We start from the raw sequence: 23,995 nt of genomic DNA on the forward strand, positions 1-23,995 counted from the left end.
CTTCCATATTACTTATGTCATATGTATCAAAATTATTTTTTAGAAGATGTTAAGAATTTTATCTCATAAAAAGTATATTCAAGTATTACTTTGAATTTCTACTTTTGCCTCACATACTCTGTATCCTACCATCTTGCTCAATGCATCATTCCTTAATTTTCTAGCTAAAAAACCAGAATCAGGCAAAAACAAAAAGAAACCACAGCTTCTGGGCTGGGGATGTACATCAGTGGTAGAGCACTTGCCTAGCAGTCGAGAAGCCCTGGATTCAGTCCCCAGCACCTCAAAACAAACAAATGAACAAGCCAGATTCTTATTCTCCTCATGAAAAACTTGAAGATACTTATAACCTCTTCTCTATTTTCAATGGGTTTATATATCCTTCTAAAATTACTAGACATATAGTCACAAAAATCAAATATCACAATATTTTTTTTCTTTTCAGGCATTTATAGATTAAGAAAATCTACCACAACTTTTACCCCAAACCAACCAAAGATGAAATAAAAAAAAAAAAAAATATATATATATATATATATATATATATGCTTACCAGTTCATACATGAAATCTGGATCTGAACTGTTTGCTAAGAGATCTGTGCTCATCAGAGTCTGCTCTGAAAAGGCGTGGCTTCGAAAGGCATCCCCAAAAGGTGGGTCCATTCCGCTGACGCTAGGCTATAATACAGTGATTTCATTTTAGAAAGCTAAACAGTACTTAAGACCAATTTATTAACATGAACCCCATTCAAAGCAATTTATTTTCAGAAAATAATTCTGCATTTTTTTCTACTGTATAGAAACATTTAAGAGCTTTTACTAGCATTTAACTGTGAAATTACATGAGGAAAATACCTAAAGTGCATTAAAAAATAGAAAAAAATAGTAGCAATTGTTAATAATATCTAACTTATAAAAATTAAAGTTTATTTAGCACCAGAGTCAGTGCGCAGCACTTAATGAACACTTTTATAACATTTCTTCAAATCCTTCCTAAAGTAGAGAATCCTGGCATTTCCTGGGACCTGCAAAGGTTCACATCAGCTCTACTCTATACTGCTGAGTGCGATTAGCATCTCATTTCCCAGAACAAACTGGAGGACAATTATGACATCTTTACTCCAACAAATAGGATCAACAAAATAGCCCCCAAATCTCCTGGCTGTGACCAGAAACATGGGAATGACCTCTGTAGCTTTCATCTTGATTCCTGGGAAGTACACTTCATTCTATAATAAACAAGAAAGGAAAAAAAGACTCTGCATTCAAAGTTAATACTCCTCTGTTTTCTTTCTATTGCCTTTTTACATTTCAACATCTATCCAAAATCACTTCAAAATCAAAGCTCACACTTGTAAAGCAGCTCAAATAACACAAAGGCCTCATTCTGAAATCTAACTCTGATGAGAAAGAATAAATGTTTCTCTTTACCTTTTTTTGTTTTTCTTCTGCAAATTTCTGCACAAGTTTTTAAAATGCTTTTAGTCTATTGGCTTAAGATTTTACCCACACCCTCTGCTTACCATGACTGGCCTTTCACATACTCTCTTCCCATTTTTCTTTCTTGAGGCTCCCCATCCCATTCTTTCTTTCTCTCACTTTCCCTACCCCTTCCAGACCTGTGGGACCTTACTTCCTCAAAATATTTAAGCTGGGAAAAAGTTGTATAGTCCTAAATTAAAGTAGTCAATAACAACAAACTAAATCTTGTTTGGGCAAGAATTCTAAAACCCATGTGCAGTCCATGTGGCACAGGGCTGGGGGAGGTGGCCCTCTGGCATTTTTAGTATCAGCTAGCAAGTTCCCTTCTTCGCCTCTGCTGGAAGTCATTGACTCCCCGCGTTTAAGGAATACTTCTGTACAGACCTTACAGAAAGCTGCCTAAATCTCTGCCCACTCATTAGTTCTTGGTTTCTTCCCAGCACTGAAACAAACAGGGAGTTCAGGAGCTAACCATTAAAAGGCAAGGAGTTTGGGAAAGAACAGGGACTAAGAGGGCTCCACTTATTGTTTCAGTGATTGCCTCAAACCCGAACTGATCAATTCAAATAACTGCCTAATATAATCATCCTTAGACGTATTTTTCAAGAGGTATGTGTATGTGCATCCACACACATGTGAGACACAGATGGGATAGGAAGAGGTTGAGAGCCCTGTTTCCTTTTAACTACTTCTCAACCGTCATAAATGAAAGGAAGGAGTTGGAAATCAGGAAGAAACCAAAGGAGATGGAAAATGGATTGCTGTAGCAGATTCATTTTTAGGGAGCTGGTTTAGCCCCCATAAAGCTATCAGATCTACCCACTTCCTAACCTACCTATTCACCATGCTTCCTGTGACAAGTTCATTGGAGTTCAAAGCTGTGGCTGGGAGAAAACAGAAGGCAAAGGAAGGAGGACACGATTTCCAAACAAGTTGAGATCAGCAATAATAGCAACATGCCAAATTGTGTTAAGACTCAGAACTTATAAGCCCATGGCGCTAGCTTTCTACAGTAGGAAAACAGAACTTGGCACCTATTCCTTATGATTTACCTGAGGCATTTCCAAGCCCAGATCCTGTGAGTCCAATTTCAAACTTCTTTTTTTCGTCTGTAAATTCCTTTCCAGCTTTACTTTTTATTCCAAAATCAAAGATGATTTTCACAATAAATAGCAGGTTTCCTCAGAATGCCTTCAACTCAATTGCTTGGGTCACTGTTTAATAATTCTGTGCGATTCTGTCAAACAACACAAAGTAACTTCACTGAGCTCCATTGAAAACAAGTTGACCTTTCAAAAACAACATTAACAAAGAATACTTTAAATGAGGAAGTCTTCTGATTATTATCAAAAATTCAGTCATGTCTTTGTACCTAGTATCCTGAAATTCACCTTATTTGTAAAAATAGGATTGATCAATAACCAACTGGTAACGCTCAAAAATAACCTATTGTGATAAAATGAATATATCCTCATCTTTCCCATGATCAGAACAAGTATTTTACTTAACAGTAAATCAAGCTCTCATTCACTTGAGAGGAAACATACCTCATTTAATATCATCAATTATAAATCATTACTGCTAAATTATGTTTATATCTCATAAATCTACAAGGAGAGTAATGAATCCACAATAGCAATGAAATTTAACATATGGGCCACATTTTAAAAAATCAGACCTGTAATGGTATACACCAATATTATTCTTTGACATGTAACTAAAAACTGTCCTTGGGGGAAAAAAAAAAAAGAATTACTCCAGCAGTTTTTAAAACAGGGTGTAAGTTGAGGCAGTATGGAATGGGGATTCCTTTGCCCAGTGGTTTCAAGGGTTAAGTTAAATAATGACTGCAAATCATCTGGCATGGGGTCTTGCAAGGTGCAGACTAATAGGTTAATTCCCTTTCCCTGCTTGTAAAGACCTCAATGAGGAGAAAGAAAAATAGCTATACCTAGAACTCCTTTTCTTGTCCTAAGTCAGTAGTTCTCAAAAGTGCAATCCCAGGACCACCACAATCAACCTAGGAATTGTTAGAAATGCAAAATCTTGGGCCCAAGCCCCATCACCAAACAGAAGCCCTAGAGTGGGGCTCAGGAGTAGTTTATAAACAAGTCTCCCAGGAGACTCTGACCCACCCTGATGTTGGAGGACTGCTGCTTATCCTTGCTATGGTTCAGTCTAAATGCAGTAACATTTCTTAAATTAATATAAAGAGCCAATTTAAACTGATCTGCCCTCTGTAATTCATACATTCTCTGAGCTAGACTGGTAAATTATTTCAATTCCAAAAGCCTCTTACTGAACAAATAAAGAGTTGAGAAAGCACTAAGTAACTGTTCTATTTAATTAGATTAATAAATTGACTACAATTTCCTGGATCTTTGTTGGGCTCTCCTCTCATGGATGTCATTCCAGCTCACTGGTCTCACCTAGGAAGCACCGTCAAATACCCAGCCAGGGCCTAGAAACAGAGTTAAGCTGTGCTTTCCAGTTCAGTGAAATCGTCCAAGTGGACTGAACCCTGCCCCTGCCAAAGATAAGTTCTTGCTCAAATGACTTCATACCTTGGTCCTATTACCAGTAAGCAGTCCTAGTCAAAACTCTTCCCCTGATTCCTGTAAAAGATAAGATCAGTCATCTATTCTAGACCTATCATTTAGGCTCCAAGAAGGCAATGAATTCAAGTCATACATCATCAAAATGAACTAGTATAATCCTGGTCTCAAACCTGGATCTGAAAGAAAAGCCTGACAACCTTTAAAACCTAAAAACTTACACTGACTAGTAACAGACTGAGGATGAAGACTCAGGCAGGGGTTGAGTCCTAGTCAACATATACTTGCTGGCTTCTTCTAAAGATCTAATTGCCATGAGTCTAATTTATCAGAAACACTGGATAGAAAACGGCTAAGTGTTTAGTCACAGTTCTCACTTGCAAGCTATACAACACCAGGTGAAAATCTTTCTAAGCCTTAATTTTCTCATTTCAAGACAAAAAACAAAAACACTATGACCTTCTCCTGGCTTCTAGGTTGTCTAAGCCATAAAACTTCCATACAAATACAAGAATTTCTTTGGAATTTTATTTTAAAACATCAAGACCAAATTTCACTTAATGTAGTTATCAAAAAAAGAGCACTTGTTTGATCAATAAGAAATGTGGTTCCACGGAACTGAGGCTGTGGCTCAGTGGTAGAGTGCTTGCCTAGCACACATGAGGCCCTGGGTTTAATCCTCAGCACCGCATAAAAAATAAAGGTATTTAAAAAATTCAGAATCCATAAAAAAAAAAAAAAAGAAAGAAATGTGGTTCCAGTCCCCCACTCCCCAGTACTGGAGATTGAACCCAAGGAAATTCCACCACTGAGCTGCATCCCCAACCCTTTCTATTTTTTTATTTTGAGACAAGGTCTCACTGAGTTGCTGAGGCTGGCCTTGAACTTATTTGCTCTTCCCGTCCCCACCTCCAAGTAGTTTTTCTCCTTTTTTTTTTTTTTCAATACTCGTGATTGAACCGAGGAATTTGTACTTGCTAAGCAACCACTCTTACTCCCCAGCCTTTTTTATCTTTATTTTTCCTAAATCAATGAGGCTAGTGTCAAATTTGCAATTCTCCTACCTCAGTCTCCCAAGTCATGAGAATTATAGGATTTACCATCACACATGACTCCTGATTCCAGTTGTAATCTCATGAGTAAATTCAAACAGCCATATGAATTAAAACATGTTACTTATTTATGCCTTAGCTCACAAACCTGAGATCTGTTATTCTCCTTTATATAATAGGGATGCTATGAGAATTAATGAGATTATCAGTTTAAAAAGTAGTAATAATACAAATTTAGAAGGGTGATTATGACTAATAGGTATACTTTGCCAATGCTTTCTTTGTCCCATGGAGCCCAGCTCAGAAACTCAATATTTGTGACAACTGTTGGTAGCAAAGCTGAGCGCTGTTGATAGCAAAGATGTGGTTTCCAAAGAGTAGCCACACACTAAGTGAAGGGTTAAGCTCCCAAGTGAAGGGCTGCTGAAGGTCCTCATAAGTTGCTTCTCCTTGTTTCTCAAACAGCACAAAACAGAGGCTGTGGCATACCTATAATTCCACAGCTCTAGAGGCTGAGGTAAGAGAATCGCAAGTTCAAAGCCAACGTCAACAACTTAGCAAGGCCTTAGGTGACTTAGAGAAACCCTGTCTCAAAATAAAAAAGGGCTGGGATGTGGCTCAGTGGTTAAGTGTCCCTGAGTTCAATCCCCTGTAACCCACCCCCCCCAAAAAATAAATAAATAAAAATCAAACAGGAGGAAACAGGATGAGAGAAGCACCAATTCTACTCCAAGCAGTGGGGCTCCTCTCAGTAATGAGCTCCCAGTCCTAGGTTGTTTCTCACTCAACATTTTGGACCCATTTCCCAGAAATTTAGAGTATTGTTCTAAACATGAGCTGGGAAACAACCATGAAGAACAAAATTCCCCATCTGAAAGTGGAAGCAAAAAATAAAGGATTCTACAGCAGTTACCATTACATTACCGTCTTCCAATAAACTGTGTCCTATACCAGGGAGCCACACAGGGAGACATTTATGCTTAGTGGCAGAATAACACTGAGGAGGAATGTGTGACAACCTGCTTTTCAGGATGGCTTCACACTTTTTTTACTCTCAAGGATATCCATGTTTTACTCAGAGCTTTGATACTGAAATGCATTGAAAGCAATGGTCTAATTTCCCAAAGTACGACTGAGGAATGTCTGTTCCAAGGAAGGTGAAATGACTGGCTACCTCTCCTGCAGGACTTCTTGGATAGGCCAAGGAGCTGCTATGCACGCAAATCACAATAGGGGCAAGAGCAGCGCCATTTCCCAGACTTGACTATAATGGCCCTCCCTCCCTGAAGATGAGTGCTTTTTCCAGAAATACAAACTAGCAAACACCAGAGGAGCTAAATTCTCCCAGGCATCACTTCTTTTTATTGACAGCGCTGGCTCACCAGTTCTCAGTAGTTTTGTGGGCTTCTCAAGGAAGAAAGAACTATGGTTCATCATAAATAATATTTACCAATATATTTTCTGTACCTGGGCTCATTCAAAAATATTCAACAACACCTCCTAGGCACAGGAAAACAATCCTGAAACACAGAACTAGCTCTTTGAAGCAATGAGGAGGACTAAAAACTAAATTTTGAGCAGCAATGGGACCACTTAAGACAACCAACATCTCAATTTCTTCCACATCCCTTTCTACTAGGTTCTGTGCTGGAGTTTTGGTTACTGAGCATTGTTGAGGCATCTGTCAGGCAAGGCAACAGGTAGAGTAAGATAATAGGTACAGTCAAAGGACTTCTTACCAAAGCTTAGGACTGCCCAAACCATTACTCGCAACTCTAAAAGCCAAATATAAAAGCTGATATGTATCCTGCAACTCCTAAACTGTGTCTCATCTCAATCTGAGGGTCTCAGCTGATCCCTGAACCCACATATTTTTAAAAAGGTCACATCAAGAAAATATAAACCTCTTTATCAATGAAATATCTTATGAATACACTGAAACTGTATAAATGGCCAGAATCCCACACCTTCCCTTTCATATGGCCACTGACACCTTTTAGTAACCTGAAGGAAATGGCTCCTCATGATGGTAAGTTGCCCTTCTGAGTCATCCAACAAAGATCAGAATAAATGTTAAAAATTTGACACACCCATAGGATGGCTATTAACCATGGAAAGTAACACATGTTGGTGAGGATCTAGAGAAACAAGAATGGCTGGTGGGAATGAAAGTGGTGCAGCTGGTGTGGGAAATAATTTAGCAGTTCCTCAAAAAGTTAAACATAGAATGACCAAATGTTCCAGCAATTCCATTCCTAGGTATGTGCCCAGAAGAACTGAAAGCAAGCACTCAGGCAGGTATGTAACTTGTGTTCACAGCAGCACTCTTCATAAACCAAAAGACATGAACAAACTCAAGTGCCCACCAATAGACAATGTTTATGATAAACAAACCACAGCACAAAAACAATGAATAACTCAGTCATAAAAAGGAATAAAATTCTTCCTTTTTAAGATGAATTTATTAGGGCTGGGTTAGTTTGTCCTCCCTAGAAATACTGAAATTATATAAAATTTTATTTATCTGTGGCGCTGGGGATCAAACCCAGGACTTTATGCACACTGAGTGAGCACTCTACAGCTGAGCTATAGCCCCAGCCCCAGGAATGAAATTCTGATGCATCCTACAACCAGTATGAACCTTGAAAACATTATGTTAAGTGAAATGAACCAGACACAAAAGGACAAATAATGTATGATTCAATTTATAGAAAGTGTCCAGAAAAGGCAAATTCATAAAGATTGAAAGTAGATTACCAAGGGCTGGAAGAGTTATTTAATGGGTTCAGAGCTTCCGTTTGGGATGATGACAATGTGCTGGAAACAAATATGGTGAAGATGACATACCATGTCAATGTACTTATCATAAGTGAAATGGTTAAAATTATAAATATATATTTTATCACAATGAAATGTTTTTCTAATTTTTTTAGGTTAAGAATACCATTACTTAATGATGTTACATAATTCATATAACATGGTTCATTCTGACCTTTCCTAAGCTTTGCTGGAAATGCTCAACATTTTTTTCATGTGGTCAGAGATCCTGGTCTTTGCTCCACTGCTTTTAAATTGTGCCAGATCCACAGTTCTAAGAGCTGGGGAACTGTCTCAAGACCTAATTTAAACAAACCATTTATCCTGAGGCTTAAAGAAGGAAAGGAAGAGATTGGAAGAATGAAGGGAAGGGAGATCAAAAGTGGAGGAGGGGAAGAGGACAGATAGAGAAAACCAAACCACTCACCGACTTGCTAATTTGAAAGGTATCCCCATTATGGACTTCTTTATGTGACAAGAAAGACAGCTCTTCACTTTGTCCAAGCACCTCAGCCAATCAGGATCCATCTGCCACATCATCAAGCCACCCTGCTGTACTTAACAGGTCCCATTCAACAATTCTTTTCCTTTTGAGAACTTTTCTAGTGGGGACATTGTGGTGTGCCTGTAATCCCGGCAACTTGAGAGGTTGAAGTGAGAGGGCCTCAAGTTCAAAGACAGCTTCAGCAACTTAGACCCTGTCTCAAAAAAAAAAAAAAAAAAAAGGCTGGGGTTGTAGCTCAGTGATCATCCCAAAAAAAAACTTCTCTGCAAGACTTGAGCAGAATAGTCTTGACAGTGCTTCAGATGCTTACTAAATCAAGCCACTACTTTCTGGTGCAGCAGAAATCAGATCCCCAAATCTCCAAACCACAGAGGAAGCTAAGACTGCCTAATGGGAGGAATATACTGCTGTTCAAGATCCTTCCCCTCCTTTTTTTGGTTCTGGGGATTTAACCCAGGATTTTGCCACTGGGCCATACTCCCAGCCCATTTTTTTTTTGGTTGTTGTTGTCATTATGTTTTTTGTTTTTTTTTTCCCAGCCCATTTTTTTTATTTTGAGACAGAGTCTCACTAAGTGTCTGAGAGCCTTGCTAAGTAGCTGGGGCTGGCCTCAAACTTGTGATTCTCCTGCCTCAGTCATCCAAGTCACCAGGATTACAAGCCTGTGCCACCACACCTGACTCAAGATCCCCCTTTATCATGTAATATGAACCTATAAATCCAATAGTAGGCAGATTGCTATCCCCTTCAATAGCAGTTCTCTAGACTTCAAAATTTAGACACATGCAAATAAATTTCAAACTAAATAGTTATAGATTATGTCAGGAATAATTAGCAAAAGACCCTCATTATTTTCCAAGTCCTGCTGTTGCTAGTCTTTAAGGATCTAAGACAAAGTAAAGGCCAGAATAAGGAGGGAAAAGACATATCCTTCCCCTCAGGTTGAGTAAAAAGGATCCTTTTCCTAGCCAAAACAGAACAGTTGTGATCTTTCTATTCATATCACCTTGAAACTCCTTTATCCAGGTCAATCCAAAGGACTCTTTTTAATCCTCATACTCAGAATTTGAAAAATACAAGGGTTGAATTAGTTTGCCATAAAATTTAATTAAACAAAATAATTAAAGCCACATTTTACTGAGAATCCTAAGGGACTAAGAAAGATACCAAATCTGAAAAGTGCTGTCTCCTTGGAACATAGTCTTGAGAGAAGACACAAGATCTCTCAGAATTTTGTTCAATTCCTTTCCAAAGGTTTCTGCTAGACAACATATGGCAGCTCAGTGAAAGATCTTTAGGAACCAATAAATCAACACTCTGGATCAATCCAAGTTTTATGGAAAGGGCTACTTTTTATTTTAAGAATAATCAACTAGAAGATACTGGAGACTTTCTGCCACCTAGGCCCCTGGTAATTAAGCTGTTCAGGGAACAAGAGCAAGAACAATTCCAGTCAGAAGCAGAGAATGCATTCTAACCTCAGGGACTGCTGGTTACCCCAGGGACAACACATTCAGAGTTCATATTTGGGTGGCCGTTTACAGATTACAAATCACACTGATAAAACCTGGTGAAGTAACAAGAACCAGTACTTTGATAAAGTATCTCAGTGAAGTAGTCAGGGTAAGTACTGTCACCTCTCCCCTGTCCAACCCTTTTTTGGACTAATAAAAAAAAAAAGTTCAGCAAGGAAGAAAAATTTATGAACAGACGCCTCTAAGCAAACCTATAGGCATAGAAACCATCTCTATTCTCACCCCTCAAAGATGATGTCTACTGGCCTCCCAGTCATCCATGTTTAGCCCCAACACAAGAGTTCACGAGCCAACCTTCTGGGATCAGGACACCTCTGGGTTTGCTCACACACAACATCCCACTATCTCACCCAAGCCTGCTGTTCTGACAGTCTGGCACAGAGGGCTGATCTCAGGGTTGACTCTCTTATCCTCCTCCCCAGTCGCTTTATTAAATCATGCAGATTCTCTTTAAGGTACACTAGCTGTTTACCTTGCGCTGAGCACAAATGTATCCATCTGACTCTGCCCTTCACACTCACTCAGCCTTTATGTGGCTCCCATCAACTTAAATTTACCACATACGGTCTTCCTGCCTTTAGCCTTTCCTTCTCTCCAGTTCTCTGGCCCCAATTCAAAATCCACTGCCTTCAGCAACTCCCAAACATCTCTTGGATATCTAAGATATTCAGATACCAGGTTCTGTGCTGGGTTCTCAACTCCATCATCCACTACTCTTCTATAAATAAACAATAATACTAGATTGATCTTCCCATCACTCCAAATCCTTGAGGTACTTATAATCCCACTTTACTAAAGATCCCAAAACAGTAAGACTCTGGCTTTCATTATCTTGCTCACATTTTTCTTCCTCTGCCTCACCAGCCCCTTGCTTCTTACTACCAGACTGCAAAATCTTTGAGGCTGACCATTATCTTTTGTCTATTTCACTAAGGTCCACAGTAGAGCCTTTCCCAGAACAAGACTCAAACAAGCTGGCTGGGAATGAATGTAAAAGACCACAGGTCTTTATAGAAAAGGAACCAGGTATGACACTCTGCATACAAAATGAGGACATTACAAAAAGTTGTCATTCAAAATCTATTTATTGAGCATCTCTAACATACTCCAAAGTATCTGAGTAGCTTATTAATGAATCTTGAACCACTGTGGTAACATATAGTAAAATATTAAAAACTGAACTCCTGAATTTTCAATATCCCCAGTTAAGTGTTCTGTTTGCAGTTGATTTTAAAGATTTGAGATAATTCTTGTCTAATGAGGAAAAAAACAGAGAAAGGAGTAGGATTAAAAATTATTTAAATACACTGAATCCAGGCACTGAACTGATAACGTGTTACATTATTCTCATATTCCTCCTCTCTCTCTCTCTCTCGACACACACACACACCATTTTATGTTAAAGATTTGAATCTCTTGTTTCTTTGTATTAGGGACTGAACTCAGGGATGCTTAACCACTAAGCTACATCCCCAGTCCCTTTTTTGAGATAGGGCCTTGCTAAGTTACTGGGACTGGCCTCAAACTTGGGATCCTCCTGCTTCAGCCTCCTGAGTTGCTAGAATCACAGGCATGTGCCACCATGCCCAGCAAAGATTTGAATCTTTAACAGTGGTGCAAGCCTGTAATCCCAGCAACTCAGGAAGCTGAAGCAGGAGGACCCCAAATCTGAGGGTAGCCTGGGCAATTCTGGCAGACCCTGTCTCAAAATAAAAAAGGGCTGGGGATGTAGCTCAGTGGTAGAATACTTGCCTAGTATGCATGAGGCCTTGGGTTTAATGCCCAGAATTGAAATTTTTTTTTAGTTTTAAGGAATCACTTGGTTTTCTAAGTTGTTTTGCAGAAATCTACCCAATGCAAAAAAGAGAAGAGTACAATGAAAGGTAGCAGCACAAACACAGAGTGTTGAGAACACATTAGAGCACACAGGAAACAGCCCTCACAGGATTTGGCAGATATACCCTTACATCCCAGGCTCCTACTGCAGGGATCCATGCCCACCATCAGGTTGACTGGGTTCCCTCCCTTCTTTCTCAGATCCAACTTTTTTGAAAGAGGCATGTACATACACTGGAGGCAATTTTCAAATTCCTTCCTACTGTGTGATACAGGGTACACCACCAGCACAAGACTGTACAACAGCTATCTGGAACCTGGGGACACCGGACGACAAGGTGTCCTACATGGAGTTCCACAGCCAGTGTTCCAATACACAGGAGGGCTGAGTGCCTCTTTAGTTCTAATACCCCTGAAAGCCTTCTTCTTAGGGAAGCAAACTCTTAAGGCTCTTCTTTACAAGCCAATATTTGGAATTTCATTCCAGATGCCTACCTGACTTCTTTTAAGAATTCCAGGTCTTACTTTGTAGGGATACTGTGACACAGGCTGGAGCACAAAACAGACACTCGATAAATGGTGGTGATTTTTACTCAGATTCCTTCTTGATAATGAAATTCCTGAGATGATGCAGTTATGGTATAAACCTAAATTCAACTCAGAATCTTTCTAAATTCCCCACTTAATTACTGCGAAAACCCAGCTGCCTGGAATTAGGGTGAAAGGGATACCCAAGCAACTCAGATCATTTAACACCCTGTCCCCAGCTTTATGAGGGTGATTTGTCAATTATGCTGGTTTAATCAGCAAAATAATCTTTGTATTTGCAAAGCAATTCATAAACTTGCAAACTAGTCATCTTTATATAAAGAATTACTTGATAAATTACAAGAGCAATGAGCCTCCAGAGAGATTACTGCTCCTACTATGCAATTACATGATTTATCACTTTTTTTAAATATTGTGGCTTCTCCATAGATTCTGGGCAACTTGAAGAACATATGTAAAAGTCAGTGTATACTCATAACACTTTAGTTTCTTATAGTGTTTGATATGTACCATACTTGTCTCGAAATGGTTCAAAATCAAACAAGGGAGGCAGAGTATCCTAATTTCTGAGAAAACAGCACTGAATAAAATCAGCTGCTCTCAGAGAAGTATGAAGAGTGACCAGAACCTGTCCCAGCCCTCCATCATGCTCTTAGCATTTTGTGTGTGTGTGGGGGGGTGGGCACTGGGATTGAACCCAGAGGCTCTCAACCACTGAGCCACATCCCCAGCCCTATTTTGTATTTTATTTAGAAACAGAGTCTCACTGAGTTGCTTAGCACCGTGCTTTTGCTGAGGCTGACTTTAAACTCGAGATTCTCCTGCCTCAGCCCCCTGAGCCGCTGGGATTACAGTGCACCACCGCACCCCATTCATTTGCTTTTAATTTGGGAGGAGGGACAACCAGCAAGCTATTAAGCTAAGCTATAAAACAAAATAACAGAAACCTAATAAATGCACTCTACTAGTAGTAGTACATTTAGAAACAGAAAACAAAGTTAACTAAAGATTTAAAGCAGAGGTCTCAAACTGGACTGCAGCCAGAAATCAATGCCCACAGATTGGTTTTGTTCAGCCCACACACAGGTTTTTAAACTTTTTAATTTTAACTGCCAATGCTTAACTGGAAAATTTCGAGGAAAATTTCTGACTCCTGATATCAAATATCACTCTTTTGTGAGAGTGAAAAATGAGATCTGACAACACTGGGTACATAGTCCTGGTAAGATGATGACTTGAACAAAAATGTGCTCTTCAGCTTGCTTCAGGCTCCACCTCGCCCCATTTTACAGATGGGGAATCTAAGCTGAGAAATGCTCAGAACCACAGGGCAGGACAAGGTCTGTGAAGACAGCTAACTCCAGGACATTCACTCTAGACAGCACTGCAACTTGACTTCCAAATAAAAGGTAGTTAATGTTAGGACGGGTATTTAAGTGATCATTACATGAATGTTTATAGCAGCTTTATTCTCAACAGCCTTAAATCTGGAAGCAACCCAAATACTCAACTGGCAAATGACAGGGTAATCAAACTATGGTATATCCGATACATAAAAACAAGGGTGCAACTGAAAAACAAAACATGAGTACCTGAAAAGCACTGTTAAGTGAGAGAAGTCAGACTCAAAAGACAACACACCCTATGATTGCATTTATATGAAATTCCAAAAAGACAAAACCACAGTGATATATAGTGAATCTGTGATTGGAGCCAGGGGTGGGGGAGAACTGACTGCTAAGGGATCAAGATGGACCTTTCTGCAGTGAGGGAGATGTTTCAGACACAGCTAGTGGTGGTTAGATGACAGCATGTATTTGTAGAAACTCTTTTTTGGGGGGGGAGTGCTGGGTATCAAAAGAAATTTCTATGTAAATTATACTTTAATAAGGCTAATTTTGGGGGGGGCTGGGCATGTGGCTCAAGCGGTAGCGCGCTTGTCTGGCATGCCTGCGGCCTGGGTTTGATCCTCAGCACCACATGCAAAACAAAGATGTTGTGTCCGCTGAGAACTAAAAAATAAATATTAAAATTCTCTCTCTCTCCTCTCTTTAAAAAAAAAAATAAGGCTAATTTTTAAAAAGAGTTACTTAGAAAACATTAGAAAATTGCTGGGTATAGTGGTGCACACCTGTAATCCCAGCCACTTGGAGGCTGAGGCAGGAGGATGGCAAGTTCAAGATTAGCCTGGGAAACTTAGTGAGACCCTGCTTAAAAATAAAAAGACTGGGGAGATAGCTCAGTTGTAGAGCACTTCTATCATGCAAAAGGCTCTGCATTTAAATCCCCAGTAGTACCAAAAAAAAGAAAACCAGACTAGAATACTACCAATTCTACCTGAGACAATCTGGGAAAGCCTATGGGGGAGGGAATATTTGAATTGGATTTCATTTTAAAAATTTTATTTTATTGTTTTGATATGGGGATTGAATCCAGGGTACTTTACAAATAAGTCACATCAACAGTCTTTGTATTTTGGTTGTTTTGTTTTTAAGAAAGGGTCTAAACTGCTAAGCCTGGCCTCAAAATTGTGATTCTCCTATTTGCAGAGTTGCTGGGATTAACTGCACTGCACCCAACTAGATCTCAATATATATATTAACTACTGAAATCTGGAAGAAACCCAAATATTCAAAAGAATTTTACACAAAGCAATTTTAAGGTGAATAGAAAGGAGAAAGTTGGCCCACAAGTAGTCACATTCTGCACTGTTGCCTATGAGAAATGGCATCTTTGAATATAAAGAAAAATGTTTTATAAAAGGAAACAGAGATTAGTATTTAGATGGGTGTCAAGGACAGTTGATATGCTGAGCACATACCTATAATACCAGTTACTGGATTGACTGAGGCAGGAAGATCTCAAATTAGAGGCCAACCTCTGCAACTTAGCCAGATCCTATCTTAAAAAAAAAAAAAAAAAAAAAAACGGGGGAGGCTGGGGATGTGGCTCAGTGGTAGAACACCTCTGGGTTCAAAACCCCAGAATACCAAAAAAAAAAAAAGACTAGTTCATTTTATAAGATTTCCCAAGAGGTAATCAGAGAAAAAAAAGACTGTGAAAACATCTATTTATCTGTTTTGCTTTTAAATAAAGCAAAAGGAAGGAAAGGCACAGGTCAAAATGAAAATCTAACAAAGGATGAGAATGAGGCCACAGTCAAATGAAGGTAAGGGACACACAGGATCAAAATGAAAGGTACTGTACCTGCAGATTAGAAGAGAGGAAGGAATTGGGTCAGACTTCGACTAGAGATTTAAAAAATCTAAAAAATAGGGGAAAGACCAACTAACCAAAGTCAGGGCTACAGAAGAGAAAAACAAAGAGTCCGAGCAACTTGACAGTCTAGAGCAGGCCCAAGAGAATTAGAGGGCAAGGTAAAAGTAAACCAGTTCTTTCCTCCTACATCCTACCGTCAATTTTCCTCTTCCATCCTTCCCACCTCTGCCTTAGCTCAAGCCCCCTTAGAACCAGCCCTACCTATACATGTTGTACCCTTGTATCTCAACTGGGCCAGAAGGCTTCCTTCACTATTCTTCAAAACTCAGTTTGAATGCCACTTTTTCAGTGAGGCTTCTCCAACGTTTCAAGACAGAGTTAGAAGTCCCCATCCTTCATGTTCAGAACATTTTTTTTTCCCAAAATACTATAACACTGGACCACAAAGGATGTCTTCCTTCCTGGTCTTTCAGCAATTCCAGTAAAGGATTCAACAGTAAGGTTGGAAATGTTACCCAAAAGCAGTTTAAAAAAAAAAAAAACTGTGCAACTCCCTTAATCTTTATTTGTGGCACTGGGAATTGAACCCAGGGGTGCCCTACCACTGAGCTATACAACCCCAGTCTTTTGTCATTTCCTTGAACTTGCAATCCTCCTGCCTCAGTCTACCCAGTAGCTGGGATTACACTCCACCTCATTTTACATGACACAAGTAGGGTGCTAGGTGTCTTGCTATTATTTTATGGCATTCTAAAATTAATCTTTTGAACACAAGTACATCTATCCTACCCAGAACTCCTCCCCACAATTATCAAGGATCTTTTTTAAGTTCTATTTTTGTTAATATTTTAAATTTCTTGGTAAATAACAATACTTTAATAGAAAAGGTGGCAATTTCAGCAGGTGTGCGGCAGCCAAAGTGGGAACTTTAAACCCTCAAAGACAAAACATTATACTGAAGAAAGCGTACAAGAAGAACCTGAAGAAAACTGAACAAGAAATCGGCAAACTCATGAGGCTTTCATTTTCACAGGAAATAGTAACACCCAAAGATATACAAGTGAAAAGTGGTTGTGGTGTTGAGATGGAATGATGAGAAGACAAGAATTGCTTGGAATGAGCAGGGAGGTCAGCAACAGTTTAGAAAACTGCTTAACAAGAATGGTTTTACAGGGCTGGGGATGTGGCTCGTGGTAGAGTGCTAAGTCTAGCATGCATGAGGCCCTGGGTTCCATCCTCAGCACCACACACACAGCAGAATAACTTAATAGTGCTCCCTCTCCCAGAAGGGAAGAAGTTCCATTCATACCCCTCAAAGACTCAGAACCAAGGTAGCTAACAAAGCACAATATCATATACACACACACCTGGAAAGTAAGTTTAACTAATGGAGTATATCTGAAAACAAACTTTTAACAAAAAAATTAAAGGGATTTTTTTAGTATCAAATAGCTTTCTTAATTTCTTTTAGGGTTCAATTTTACAATAAAGGCTTCTGTTTAAACAGATAGTAGTTAAATCTTCCCTTTCAACAAATAAAAGCCCAATATGACTACTAATCAACTTTATCATCTCCCAGTAAGCAGTACTTAGCAATGCATACATTTATTTAAACAGTTCAAGAGCACTAAAAGGTGTTAGGTACAATGTGAGGCAGTGACTATACAGAAATAAATGGCAGACTCTGACCTCAAGGAGCTCACAGTTTAATCAGAAGATAAACACTGTACTAATAAGCAAGTGTTAATAAAGGTAAGTGAAAGGTCAATGAAGCTCAAGTCCAGATTTGGGAGGTGGTTCTAAGCAGCCTAAAATACTAGTATGTTTAAAGCACAAGAGCCTGAGAACACAATAACTAAAAATTTCTCAAAACCCATTCCTGAGATGGAAACAACTTTAATTCCCACCATTACCAATTAACTGAGATTACCCATAGCATCTAGATAAATTTTAGGCTAACTAAAATATCTTTACTTCAAAAAGGCCAATATATTCTCCTTTCAAAACTTTTATGCTCTCACCAAAAAATTCAGTTTAAGTCAACAAAAAGGAAGAATTACGTTAAAACAAAGCAAAAGCAACAGATGAAAAAAAATAAGTATTTGCCTGAATAATACTTTTAAATTGTGATGTCTCTGCTTCACCGGACACTTAGTACCACTTGACATTCTTCGAAGGAGGAGAGAGAAGACAACCTGCATCTTTTGAGGCTTTAAAAATAATAATTCTATAAGTATCTCAGGCAACAGCATGTTCAGTGTGGCTTCTAAATTAACATATATCTGAATATAAGAACTCTGGAGGTTACCTCGTCACTTAATATTTCTTGAAATAGCTGCACACAGTTTCGTTAGGAATGATATACCAATTGAACTTAAAAAAAAAAAAAAAACTGGGGATTGAACAGACGCACCTTACCACTGAGCTATATCCCCAGCCCTTTTTATTTTTTATTTTGAGGCAGGGTCTAAGTTACTGAGGCTGACCCTGAACTTGTGAACCTCCAGAGTTTCTTGGATTACAGGCATGCACCACACCACCACATGTAGTGCTAACTGTACTTTTAAACCTCATTAGGACTATATCCTGAATATATGATTCTTAGATATCCTACCTTAAAGAGTCAAAATTTTCTCAATCAGAATACATCTCTAAAATATACAGGATTTATACCAATATATACTTTAAACAGCTTTTCAGGAAAACATCTATATGGAAATGAAATAAAAATATAATGTTGCCATATGCTCTTGTACAAAAAATTTCAAGGCAGGATATATACCATACACACACACACAGTCAGCTAATACTCAAATATTACCTGAAGTGTGTATTTTCACACTTTGCAGCACCTTAACTTCTGAGTACTTAAAACTCAGTGAATGTCTTCCAAAAACAAACGGGGTTGACAAACAATGGTTATGGGTCACATGGAGGTACAGCCTGTTCTTAAAATAAAATTTTATTGCAATACAGCCCCAACATATTTTTCTATGGCTCTTTTAAATCAGTTATCATGCTACAGATTGCAGAGTCCAGTTGTTATGAAATGAGATTATATGGTCCACAAAGCCTACATAGTAACTATTTGGTTGTGTACAGAAAAAGTCTTGTCAATCCCCGTCTTAAAACAATCACAACAATTTGACAAATGTATCTAGCCTGGAATGAAATGCTGAATATAATGCAAGATTCAATGAATTCTTTCCCCAAATATCCAAGTACAAGACCAAACAGAAGCAAGCCTCTGCTAATTCATTTCAAAATCACATAACTGCCAATCTTGAATAAAAATTAAACTTCAAAAGCAAATAGTGAACTTAGCCCTCTTAATTTCTTAAAAACTGTTACTACACTGAGTCAACATGCAAATTCCCTGTGCTTCCACTGTCACCAATTTATTTACCCATCACCGGCAACCATATTAGTTACTCCTTTACTCCTTACTCTGGTACTCTAGAACCCACACACATCCAGCCAATAAACTAAGCAGGTCAGTGTCTTTGTAAAAATTTATTTGCACCTTTCACGACAGAATGATAGTAAGTAAAGCATTCAAAATCTATTCCTGATGTATTTATTTAGCCTTTTCTGAGATTACTAGACAAGCACAGAAAAATCTCAGAGCTCAGATGGGTGGAATAGACCTACAGACCCAGAGCTGAAGGACTGCTTGAACCTAATCACTGAAAACGTAGCCTGGGCAACATAGAAAAATCCTCTCTAAATGAATAAATACCTAAAAATAAAAAATTAAAAGCTGTTATCTGGGTCATATAAAATAATCCCATCCAAGAAAGATGTCAGATGTATTTGCTGTTCTTAGAATATCAAATAAGCAACACTAATTGATTTTATCAACCAATTCAACAATAAAACCTGCCTTAAGTATTCTAGGTATCAATCAGTTTTTGTTTGGTTATAATTTTAGCTATATACTCTTATAACTGACATTGTAAAGGGCTAGGGTTTAGAAAACACATTACTAATAAGAACTAATACGTATTAACATTTTTTAATGGTTGTATCTGCCCTTTTATTTTATTTTGAAACAGTGTCTAGCCTATTTGCCTAGGCTGGCCTACAACTGGGAATTCTCCTTCCTCAGCCTCTGAGTAGCTGGTAATACAAGTATGTGCCACATGCCCAGCTTTAACATTCCATAATACCCTAATATTTTTATTAACTGTACATTATGCTTAAGTAAAAAGTTTACCAAATTATCTGGGATAATATTTTTACTGTGTGTGGGTGTGTGGGTGTGTGTATGTGTGTTGTGGAGGATGAAACCCAAGGCCTTGTGCATGTTACTCAAGCACTCTACCAGAGCTATATCACCAGTTCTTTACATATCATTATCATAACTGATTCAATCATACAAAACTAATACCAAAAAAAACTTTAAATCACTTATTTACCAATTACTTTTCTCCAGTTGATAAAGGAGAGAATGCAAATTTCTAAATAAATACAATCAAAAAGACCCTGCATGATATATCTAAGGCATGTTTCTACCCCTAAGTGTTTAACGAAAGATGCATCAATAGCCTGGTACCCTTGACAATACCGATGTAGTCACAGGTTGAAAATTATTATGTTAACGTTAAGTTTATATTAAGCACTTAGCAAGGCCAACAGGATGCTGAAGTAATCACGGTGCAATTAAATGAGTGATTTTTTCTAGTTGCATACCACTTCCCTGTCCTTGTGAATCTCTTAGCTGTTCTGAATTAAAAGAAACCGGGAAAAAATATATTTTAGAGTACAATCAAGTGACAATCAGTTTACCAAAGATCACAAAATTTACATATCAGTCGTTTCCTGCTTTTTTTTTTTTAAAAAAAAAAAAGAACAATCAGACTTTGATCCTCTTTTTCACTTGCAGAGTATTAGCAAAAGAAAGTCCTAAGGAACTACTGAACCTAAATCATACTCTAAAGGCTCAGTTTTCTCATGAAGTTCATTTACGTGAACTACCAATTTATGTGAGCAAGAGGGGCAAATTAGTACCAGGCCTAGGACAACCACTGGACCTGATCTTTAGAAGGCATCTTGGAGAAAAAAACAGAAACCCCACCCAGTCCTCAACTTCCTTGGCTTTTCCAGTCCCGGTTTTCTCTCGGTAAAACCCAGAAAAGCAGAACTTCCCCCTCGCTGCCTGCCTCCATCTGAGGCCTGGTGCAGAAATTCAGACCGCTAGCTATCCAAGTACCTCCTTAAGGTAGTCTTAAGGTTCAAGCCCGCTCACAGACAGTAGAGGGTCTGCTTTCTTGGGTTAAAGGAGGGCGACTACAGGGTTTGGCGGCCGGGTTTGTCAGGAAGCGCAGGGCCGAGCGGGACTGAGAATCCAGAGGCTGAGCTCCATCGAGTCCCAGGAACCACCCCCAGGGGAGGCTTGGCTGCCTTCGGTACTTCCCTGCCTCCTCCGCTTGTGGGAGGAGAGCGGTAGGTTGGGGCCAGGTCCCCCTGAGCTACTTCCTGGACCCAGCGGACTCGCCTCCGGACACTCGAGATGCCCCCGGCCCGGCTCGCTCGCCCTTTGCCCTGTCTCCTCCCCTTCAGTGACCCACCACCACAGGTCCCCTCCCATCTAACATGGCCGCCCCACCCAGCCCACCCCCTGCACAGCCTAACCAATTGGGGGGCCCGTGGCACCGCCTCCCCTGTGACTATTGGTACGGAGTCCCCCTCCAGCCTTCCCCATTGGGCAACACAGGATGCCATTCAGCTCTGAGAGCTCCGCCTCCGAGCCGCTACAAGCTGCTTTGAGAAGACATATAAACAAATCCCGAGAGGGAGGCCCCGCTCGCCTGTCGCCTCTGGGGCGGGGACGGAAGGGGGTGCGGCCACCCCCGAAACACCCCTGCCAGGACCCCCCACCCCAGCCCGCGCCTCCCCGTCTCCTGCCAGCCGGGCTCCAACCTCCGCGGCCCGGCCCTTCCCCACACGCCCCTCTCCTCCTCCCCCGCCAGCGTCGCCTCCCTCCCCTCCCAGCCCCTCCCACCCGCTCGCTGCTCTGACAGGCCGGTTGCCGGCAGCCGTGGCCCGGGGCTCCGAGACAGCGGAGAAAGGCCCGGCGGACCCCCGGCGTTGCCCACCCCCGGCCTAGCCTGCCGCCCGCCCGCGGGTCCCATCCACCGCTGCCCCGGGCTTTTATGTAACCGTCCCGGGCCAGAGTGGGGGAGGGGAGCGGAGCCCCCGTGACCAGCAGGCGGCCGCCCGCGCTCCGCGCGCCCTCAGCCCGAGCCCCGGTCCCCGCCCCGCGCCGACCCGGCCCAGAGCCCGGGCGCTACTGCCTCCTAGGCCAGCGGCCCTCCTCCGCCCCGCGGCCGGTCCCCCAGCCCAGAGCCCTACGAGCCCCGGACGGCGGGTAGCGGCACTTACTTGTAAGTGAGGGGGCCGCTCAGGGGCTGGGTCCGGTTCCACTGCAGGGGCCGCGGCCCCTCTCCATGCTGCCTCGGGTTTGTTTTGTTTATGTCCTTCCTGACGGGTTCCCGGAAATCGCGTGACTCGCCCCCCTCACGTGGGCCGCGGCGAGGAGGAGGAGGGAGGCGGAGGCCCGCCGGCCTCCGGCCAATCGCAAGGCGTTCTGAAGCTCGGCCAATCGGGGACGCGGCCCTGCCGGGCACCCCTGTCACATGATGCCGGAGGGGCGGGTTGCCGGGGAAAACCAGGAAGAGCGGGTGTAGCGGGGGCTGGTACTTGTAGCTGCAGCGTGGGCGTGGGCCGTCGTTGGTGTGAGTCACGCTCTCACGTTCTTAGAGGATGTGCCTTTTTCATAAGCTTTCCTACCCAGCGTTTTATCCGATTGCAAAACTGCGAAGCGGGGCCTGAAGTGTCTGTTCGCGCATTTTACAGTTTTAGTTGCCTGAAACTTGAAGGGTTAAGGGAACATTGACGTTTTATGAGTGGCCTCCCCATTCTCCCAAAGACTGACCTTGCCTTCAGTTCGTTCATTGATTCACGGATTTAACTCACACTTACTGAGCAAGTATCCCCAGACCCAGGGACAGCTTGACTGAGTGCACTTTAATAAGAGAGAACCATACACAACTGTACAAACAATACTATTAGCTGCACCGGGAAAAACGGGCATTCGTAATACCTGTTCCTGAGCGGTTTTTGTGCTTCTAATTAGACTCCTCGATGAGCACATGCAATAGTAGTAACTTATTTCTTAAGGAAGTAAGACTAAGAGGGATTATTCACCCAAGGCCAGATAGCTGGTAAATCCCCTGGCTAGTACCAGAACCTAGGTCTGTTGGCACTGCTCATGCTTCCAGAGTGCACTCTATGCGCCCCCGCCCCTTTACTGGGGGTTGAACCCAGGGCCTCAACCATGCTAGAAACAGTCTACTACTAAGTTAGATCCCAGACCTTTTTTATTTTTTTTTTTTATTTTTTTGAGACGAGGTCTTGCTAAACTTGCCCCCAGGCTGGCCTCAAATGTAGGATCCTCATTCCTCAGCCTACCCAGTAGCTGAATCACATAGGTGTGCCTCACTGGGCCAGCCTTCTTTAATACTTCTTGTGGGCACAAAAATTTTTTAATCTCTATGAGCCCCAGTTTCCAACCTATGTAAGTAACTTATGGTGTTGATGTGAGAAGTAACTGAAATATCCCTATAGAGCACTTATCATAGTGCTGGCATATCGTTAGGTGAGGGATGGCAGGGTCATTATATTGCTTCCAGGACACCATTTGGAACACTAAACAGCAAGAAAGGCAACTCTAAACGTTAGCAGTTTGACAGCCACTAAAATAATACTTCTGAACACAAAATTAATAGATAGGAGTATGTAGACAGACACCTATGAGGAGGGCAGAAGAGTGCATCTCTCCTCTGAGTTCCCCACGAGGCCCAGCACACAGTAAAGCCTCAGGACCCTGTGAAGCAAATGAGTATTTACTGCACAGAAAGTGGCAGGATTGTAATTCGTCTCTTTGGTAAGTCTAACACAGACCACATTCCAGTTTTCCATAGCAACTGGAGTTTAAAATCAAAACCTGAATTGAAGAACTAGTTTGGGAAGTTTGAGCCAGGTTCTCTGACTTGTTCACATCATTCTTGCATTAACCCTCCATGGAGGGCTGGAGATTTAGCTCAGTCATAAAGCACTTGCTTAGCAAGTGTGAAGCCCTGGGTTCAATTCCCAGTTCTGAAAAAAAATCTCTCTTTATGGACTACATCACTGACTGACCTCTCTCCTATTACTACGGCTGGAAAAGCTTCAGCAGATGGCTGACTTTTCCCTTGCAACACTCCCCTGTAGACAGTGCCTTTGCACCTTGGTTGCTGTGGAAAGGACAGAGCTCAAGGAGACCTTTCCATCAAGGTTTGTTAATGACTGTTGCTTGCTCTGAAGTGAATGAAATCACGGCTTCTAATTGATTTGTGTTTCTCTGGGTTTTATCCAATCAGATTCTACCATAGTTAAAGTTG

At 40.9% G+C, this 23,995-nt stretch overlaps 1 protein-coding gene across 2 annotated transcripts in view; it reads right to left on the reverse strand.

Moving 5' to 3' along the window:
- Positions 1-22,043, reverse strand: part of Crebrf (CREB3 regulatory factor) — a 52,009-nt gene extending 29,966 nt beyond the window's left edge. Inside the window, exons 1-3 of one of the 2 annotated variants that reach the window (XM_076856334.2) lie at positions 21,936-22,043; positions 2,536-2,720; positions 554-679 (exon numbers count right to left, since the gene is read on the reverse strand). In XM_076856334.2, the coding sequence (XP_076712449.1) occupies positions 554-679; positions 2,536-2,544 (135 nt within the window). In that variant the 5' untranslated portion in view covers positions 2,545-2,720; positions 21,936-22,043. Of the gene's footprint in view, positions 1-553; positions 680-2,535; positions 2,721-8,334; positions 8,455-21,935 lie in introns of those variants that run through there. The other variant, XM_076856335.2, reaches the window with a different exon arrangement.
- Positions 22,044-23,995: the final 1,952 nt, after the last annotated feature.

Source organism: Callospermophilus lateralis, chromosome 5 (assembly GCF_048772815.1).
Source record: "Callospermophilus lateralis isolate mCalLat2 chromosome 5, mCalLat2.hap1, whole genome shotgun sequence".
In the NCBI taxonomy this organism is placed as follows: Eukaryota; Metazoa; Chordata; class Mammalia; order Rodentia; family Sciuridae; genus Callospermophilus; species Callospermophilus lateralis.